Source organism: Nilaparvata lugens, unplaced genomic scaffold, assembly GCF_014356525.2.
Source record: "Nilaparvata lugens isolate BPH unplaced genomic scaffold, ASM1435652v1 scaffold8632, whole genome shotgun sequence".
NCBI lineage: Eukaryota > Metazoa > Arthropoda > Insecta > Hemiptera > Delphacidae > Nilaparvata > Nilaparvata lugens.
In genome coordinates this window covers 300-8,553 of record NW_024094377.1, presented here as the reverse complement: position 1 = coordinate 8,553, position 8,254 = coordinate 300, and the positions used below count along the sequence as shown (strand labels likewise).

The window sequence follows — 8,254 nt, the reverse complement described above, 5'->3', positions numbered from 1 at the left end:
AAGTAAAATAAATCAATCCAGTTTAAGTTATTTTTGAGTTCTTACTAATGCATTTCCAAGTGAATTAAAGATGGTTTATGATGTGAACTGACCTGGACGGGTATTTGCACCTCCTCGCTTGCTGCCGCCAAAGTGCTTCAACTCGGCGGACAGGTTCTCCAGCCAGCTGGGGATCTCCGCTTGGCGTCACTCAGCCACTTCAACCAGGTCCTTCACCAGGTTGCGGTTCTTGTCGTTGAAAAACGACGGGCCAGCCCTGCAAAATCAGTAACATTTCACTAAAAATACTTGAAACAGTCACTAATCATAGTTGTCTAAACATATCAACACAACAAAACTAACAAAAACCAAGTCATTAACCATTTTTGTCCTAACCTGCCAACACGCACTTAGGTGGACCGTCTACTAGAACCGTTTTCGTCCGAACTAGCATCGTCCAAAAGCTACCGAACTCGTCCGATCGATCCCCCAACAAAGAAAGGAATAGATGCTCATCCATTGCAACAGGTTCATACGGCCGTCTCCGGCCGATCAATTTTTCGATCAGAATTGAATGGGATTTTCCGGCTCTATCCGGCCGAAATAACTAGTCGAGCTGAGACAACAAAGTGTTCCTAACCTAAAATTGTTTTACAGTCTTGTCTGTTTTTGTTTTATAAAGTTTCAACTATGGACAATGAAAAGTTTGGTTCAAGAGCATGCTTCATTGTGGGAAATGCGAGGCGAAATATATCATCGTCATAATGCTCAAAGGAATTTGTGAACAGAGATTGCTTAGTAATGAATAACTAATTTAGTGGATATTATTATTCAATTTTCAAAATGTCAATATAATCATTGTATATGAAAAATGTTGGTGGCTATGATAGTAGTTAATTCAATAATTGGACTAGACTGACGTAACGGTTCCAATGAACTACCATATCGGCCGAATCAACGGCCGGCAGATTCGTCCGATCCAACGGCCGAACGGATCGGTAGAATACGGTTCCAGTGGACGGTTACCCTAGACGGTAACCGTACTCGACCGATCGGTCGCCGTTGATTCGGCCGAATAAGGGTCGTCCATTGGAACCGTATTCTACCGATCCGTTCGGCCGTTGGATCGGACGAATCTGCCGGCCGTTGATTCGGCCGAATATGGTCGTCTATTGGAACCGTTTACGTCAGTCTAGTTGCCAATTATTGAATTAACTACTATCATAGCCACCAAAATCTTTCATATACAATGATTATATTGAGATTTTGAAAATGTAATATAGTAGTTAATTCAATATTTATTCAATACTCAATAGTTCAGCCAACTACTGAACTAGACTGACGTAAACGGTTCCAATAGACGACCTATTCGGCCGAATTAACGACCGGCAGATTCGTCCGATCCAACGGCCGAACGGATCGGTTGATCCGAATTTGATTTGATCCGAGATTTTGAAAATGTAATATAGTAGTTAATTCAATATTTATTCAATATTCAATAGTTCAGCCAACTACTGAACTAGACTGACGTAAACGGTTCCAATGGACGACCATATTCGGCCGAATTAACGACCGGCAGATTCGTCCGATCCAACGGCCGAACGGATCGGTTGAATAGGGATACAGTGGACGGCTACCCTAGAGCGAAGCTCAGTTCCCCGATACTGTGAATTATACAGCTAAAGCTTTAGTGACGTCACCCATCATAACATTACGGTCGCTAAATAACGGCACCGCTATCTTAGGAAACCATATAGCTTAATTAACTTTCACCAATCTGAGGACAATTCAAGTTTTGGTAGGTGTGAGAACAAGCATTATAGTGAGGTCCACGTTATAATGGTAGTGGAGAAAGATAGAAGAAAAACGTTGCCGATCCTCTGTATCTAACTATGATGCAGAAGACAATTCACTATACTACACAAAAGCTTATTAATTTTATGCCAGAACATTTCATTGCAAGAAAACTACAAAAGCACTTAAATTAAAAATTGAAAGCTGGATAAAGACAGAAGATATCATACCTAAAATATTTTAATTGATGTACCTATACTGTCTTTCTCAGTTCCTCTGAATTTATTATTAGTAGGGCTATACTCCCAGATTAATTTTCTCTCTCTGAGTTCAAGTTTTATTTTTTGTGTCATGTGTACTGTATTGTATTATTTTTCTAATTCTCTCTTGCTTACAAAAGGAATTGCATATATGCTACAAATGAATTACATTATGTTACTAAATGGATTACATATGTACAGTGAATTGTAGATTAATAATTACATGAATCATCTCTGTTCTTTTGAGTTTTTAAATATTATGAATTCATTTTAGTTTTCTGCTATCTTATTATTTCTCTCTTAGTACTTCTTCTTTTCGGATTGAAATTTATTTTTTTTTCTAGTTTTTCATACATTCTTATGTTTCTTTTTTCTTTATTATATTTTTTCTATTTCGACTGAATCTCAAGCCACTAATTATAGCCGACTGATTACTCGTTGCCATCGCTCAAACTACTTAGTTTGCTGGTAACGCCAATGATATATTATAATCGATTTTTAAATGGAAAATATTTTAATTTTAGTTTTTGCAATGTATTGTATAGAAAATGTTTATATTTTTCACATTTGTAAAGTTTGTTAATGATTTTGGCAATAAATATTTCTTTCTTTCTTTCTGTCTTGTCAACATCAATGCCTTCTATAGACGGTAGCTCATACAGGTTCATTGATGTAGGTCTAATATTAACGGTTCATTCTTGTTTAAAATAATCAATTATAATTTATTGAGCAAGAAATGATATTTTCCAATAATTTAATAATGAATTTTCATAATTAGGTTAAAATATTTTGTTAATTAATCATAAAGAAATCACTATAATCATAATATATATTATGACATTGGAGGAAAAACTAGGCTGAGCCTGTACTATTTCTCTCCAAACAATTTGATAAAATGTTAATCTTGTCCAAAAGTCAAGTTTATGTAATCACACACTGCTTCAATTAATTCTACATTGTTGAAAGACGATGTGGCAACAGAGCAAAGCGAGAAAGAGATAGCGCTATCCGCTTTGTTGAATGATAGACAAGGATAGCAATACAGTGCCATTATAACGTGGACCTCACTATGGGATTGCAGTAGTACTGACTACTGACCGAGATTGCCCATACGGCCGGTACGACCGATGCGGTGGATGTATTCCTCAATGTCACTGGGCAGGTCGTAGTTAATGACATGTGTCACGTGGGGGATGTCCAGGCCACGCGCCGCCACAGCTGTGGCCACCAAGATCGGTGTCGACTGCAACAAACATCCCACACAACACACAATTATTACATGCTCAAGTAATAGTCAATATACAGGATGGGTGAAAAGTCCGAGAACGGCTTAATATCTCATACACAAAGGTAAATTGACGGTGAGTGTCATTGGGGATGTTACTCGAATTTAAAATACTACTTTACAATGGCTTTCTGGTCCGCCATCTTGGATTCGCCATTTTGAATGCAACTTTATTTTTTTCAAATAGGAAAAAATATTCCTCCAAATATTCGTGATTACTCTAAGAAGGATGTAATGTTGTATCTCAATAATAACAGCACAATCAATTTATAAAGCTAATAATATTACAAACGTACACATAAATTAAGAAACGTCAAGTTAAAAAATAACAGCGTATGCTTACATTATTAGAATTTTTCAATTTTTGCTGGCTGAAGTTTTGAAATTTTCCTTTTATTGTCACTGCCGCCTGCCTCAACGATAAAAATGTACTATTACTTGTGTAAAAGAATTTTTCCCTTTTCCTTATTATTTCATTCCTTTTCTATTAAATTTTCATTTTTCCCTTTTTTATTAATTCTGTATCAAAATCTGATGTATATTTCTTATTTTATTTTTGCATTTTGTATTAGTTTTCTTTCATTTTTTACTTAAAATCTTTGAAGTGTAATATTTATTTTGTCTAAGTTTATTTATCTTTTGTAACTCATTTTTTCCTGTAACTGGGCACCCGCCGAAAAAACCTTTGGATTTGGCAGGACCCTCAACTGTTTGTATTGTGAATAAAAAAATTTTGATTTGATTTTAAGGTGGTAATGCGATACATGATTTCGATACGAAATTTCGAGGAAAAATGAATGGCGAAAACCGTACATCGATATCTCGAACCGTTCAGAAGATCAATGATCGTCCGTGTACAGGCTACCTTCATCTTGAAGCAAAGTTAAATCGATGCCAATAAAATCGACAAATCGATGCCATTAAAAGTCGACAAATCGATAGTATTGCATACCGATAAATGACCAATCGATGCATACCTTTGACTTGAAGAGATGCAGCGCCTCCTCGACAAATCGATGCCATTAAAAATCGACAAATCGATAGTATTGCGTACCGATAAATGACCAATCAATATATCGACAAATCGACCAATCGATGCATACCTTTGACTTGAAGAGATGCAGCGCCTCCTCGCGCTCCTTCTGGGAACGGTCGCCGTGGATGGAGGTGGCCGGGTAGTTGGCGTCGTGCAGGAAGTCGTGTAACGAATCGGCGCCGCGCTTCGTCTCCACAAACACCAGCGTCAGCGACGGATTGTCTGAACACACAACAAATTCAAATTACATTTCAACAATAATTACAGTAAAGTGTGTTGTCTAGTGAACAGAACTAACCTTAACATGTCAATACTTTTTAATAAATTAACACTTAAAACACTTATTAACACTTTTTAATTGACCGAGCGAAGTGAGGTCTAAGATTCAAGTCGACGGTTTGGCATTTCTCTTAATGTTTAAATGTTGCGCATTTACGGCGAAACGCGGTGATAGATTTTCATGAAATTTGACAGGTATGTTCCTTTTTTAATTGCGCGTCGACGTATATACAAGGTTTTTGGAAATTTTGCATTTCAAGGATAATATAAAAGGAAAAAGGAGCCTCCTTCATACGCAAAAATCAGACTATAGAATTATTCATCATAAATCAGCTGACAAGTGATTACACAGATGTGTGGAGAAGCCAGTCTATTGCTGTATTTCCATAAGGTCTATAGTTTCAATCAGGTACTTGTGGATGAGAATACTGCGTGAGGTCTACTGTTCACAGAACTACTAGTAAATTAATAGAATAGTAATCTATTTCACTATCTATGACAAACTGCCATGACTATTTTCAGAGTTGAAAATTAATTTTAAAAAATCCGAATGCGCTCCACACGAAGAGTACTAGTTTTTGATAACTAATATTCAAAATTTAGACTGTAATGTCGTAAAAAATAGTTCAAAACAAACTTTTCAATAAATAACACTACTTCTTAAACTTGATAGACTACGGCACAACTCTACTTTACTAGCTCGTTTTCATAAGCATAGTAGTGGTAGAGTGCGAAGCGGTGGTGGGGGGCGGTAAGTGGTAGGTTCAACTCACACTTACGCGACTCAGGTCGAGAAGAGACTGGACTCTAGTCGAGAGCATGTGTTTTCAAATGATGACAGTCGCGTAGACAAGAATCGAATGGTCTGAGTGTCACCATTTGGAAAAACACATGCTCTCGACTAGAGTCCAGTCTCTTCTTGACCTGAGTCGCGTAAGTGAGAGTTGAGCCTTAGAGTACTATCCCACTGTTCTATAACACTCTACTCTTCAGATTCATTTATTTACCATAAAATAACACAGATAAAATAAATATTCTAACTTACAAAATGGTACTACCGACAAAGAACTCTACTAAAAACTAGTACTCTACCATGAACGATTTCATTGGGAGAGTTCACAAGATAGTTAGTACCATAGAGAAACAATAGCGTAAGTAGATATCCCATGGTATAGGGAGTTTATGTCGCAACTTTTACTGTTATCTCAAGTCGATTACTGTTGATTTTTACTGTTTTGACCGGGTAAGAGTGTATGAACGGCACAATATGAGAGACTACCAGCGTCATAAAGCTTCACGGGAAAGAACTACGTGGACTATCAGCTTGAGATAACAGTAAAAGTTGCGACATAAACGCCCTACACCATGGGATATCTACTTACGCTATTGTTTCTCTATGTTAGTACTTTCCCAGGGAACTCCACCCCCAGTTGCACGTACGTCGGTTAACGTTTAATCACGATTAAATGCTATACTTTAATGGAGATTAGCGCTAACCGATGCATTTTCGTTGCTCAAAACAGAAATTTCAAGCGATAACGCCGATTAAACTAGCCGGCGTAAAAACTTTTCAATTCTGATTAGTTGGCACCATTTTGACGGCGATTATTTATTGCCATTTGTTCAGAATAATGACGTCCGTCGGTTAAATTACAGTGTTGCCAGATTGTGAAACCGTTAAAATCTTGGTTAGTTAACCGGAAAACTTAATCGCGATCAAAAACTAACCGATCTTTGTGGAACAGAAATTAATCCGAAAACTAACGCTGATTTGTTAATTAGCGTTAATGTCCATATTTAACAGACGTAGGTGCAACTGGCCCTAACTCTACTAATGAAAACCAGGCTTTAGTGACCAGCCTAAAACTACTCATTTTATCCTTCGAGCATTTAGGAAGTGTAAGCATTATTCCATCTGGGAAGATGGAAGATATTCATTCTTGGGAAGAAAACAGAAAAGTGACTTACTTTTGTCGTGGAAAGCGGCAGACAGCAGGTCGAGCAGGAACGAGCGCTTGTCGTTCTCTGGTACGTACACAATCTTCTGTGTGATGTTCTCCGAAGTGGAGCCCACTCTGCCCACCGCCAAGAATATGTAGTTCTCCAAAAAGTCACGCGCCAGCAGCTACAATCATTACATTCCACCATACAGCAAAGGTAGCATAACAAGATATCCCTTGATTTGCAGAATTCATTCAGATTTTGGAAGTCATGTATCAAATCTGAATTTGATTTTAATTACATTAATCTGATACATTAATTCACCCGCTCTCCTCTCTAGCATTGGTTTCCAGGTACCCACGTTCAATGTCAGAAGAGTTAGGACCTTTCATGTAACAAGGTCAAGGACCCTTCATAACTTCTGCTCTCCACTTAATAGAGTTCTGAGGCTATTCAATAGCGTTTGTGAAGGTGTTGATGTGCATGGCCCTATTAGTGAGGTTAGAAGGCGCATCATTGAGGCTATCCCTCATTGATTTCAGTGGCAGAATAGGTTCATTTAATATGATGTCCATACTTCTTATTAGTTTTACAGAGTGAATCAAAGCTACAGTTTAAACTCCTCAACTATTATACTCTAATATTTATAATATCTATAGTTATTAACGTATTTTTCCTCGGTTTTCATCAATTTTCTTTCCACAGTGGCACATGTTTCCCCTTAACCTGTCTCTTAGCTTTTTATAACTTTATCTTCATTCAGTATTTATTACTTATACTTAGATTACTTTCAATTATTTATTACTTTTTGAATTTCTGTATGAAATTTGATTAAATAATAGATAATATTTATGCTTTACTTATGCTTTTCTTATGTATTTGTACTTAAATTGCATGTACTGTATGTCTTATTTTTTTAGTAACTTGCTTAATATGATTGTAAATTGCAGTGAAGACTGTTTTGGGCTTAATGCCTGTAGTCTTCTTCGTTCTATAATAAATAAATAAATTATGGTCATACTGTATCAAGTTGAGATGATACTGTATCATGTATAGATTTTTTTCTACTTACGATCTCTCTGATTTAAACACAAGATACACTAAAATCTTCTCTGATCTCTCTCTGTATTAAGATTGAAACTATTCAAATGTATTTTCAAGTATTTTGATGAATTAAGATTAACCATCTTATTCGAACAGACCTGTATCTCCTTGAGAAAGGTGGCCAAGAACAAGACGTCTTGTAGTCTTAATACTAAAAGCAAAACTGTATTTATTTATTTCAAGAGTATCATGTCAAAATTAGCGTATCATTATACACGCAACACACCTGTATCTCCTTGAGAAGATAAATTGATACATCACTAGTACGTATCATAATACTAGCGTATCATTATAAATTCAACTGTATCATGTCACAACTAGTGTATCATGATAAATGCAACTGTATCATGTCACAACAAGTGTATCATGATAGATTCAACTGTAATGAAATAAAAATACACATATTTCGTCAAGTCAGCTTGAAAATGTGAGCTGTGTGGTCACGAAACCATGGTCCTGTACCAAATAAAAAATGTAGAATATGACGATAATGTGTGTTTTTATTTCATTACATTTGAATTTATCATGATACAATAGCCGGAAAAGAAAAAACAGGCTATTGCCCAAAACTTCTTC

The 8,254-nt window shown here is 36.4% G+C and overlaps 1 protein-coding gene across 1 annotated transcript; it reads right to left on the bottom strand.

The window, feature by feature from the left end:
* Nucleotides 1-92: 92 nt before the first annotated feature.
* On the bottom strand, nt 93-7,829 carry LOC120349191 (ATP-dependent RNA helicase DDX3X-like; the record flags this gene model as incomplete). The annotated part of the gene is given in 5 exon segments (XM_039419159.1): nt 93-256; nt 3,128-3,276; nt 4,422-4,576; nt 6,602-6,758; nt 7,777-7,829. Coding segments are annotated over 5 exon segments (678 nt in total), but the record flags the coding sequence as incomplete, so codon positions are not given.
* Between the last annotated feature and the right edge of the window lie 425 nt (nt 7,830-8,254).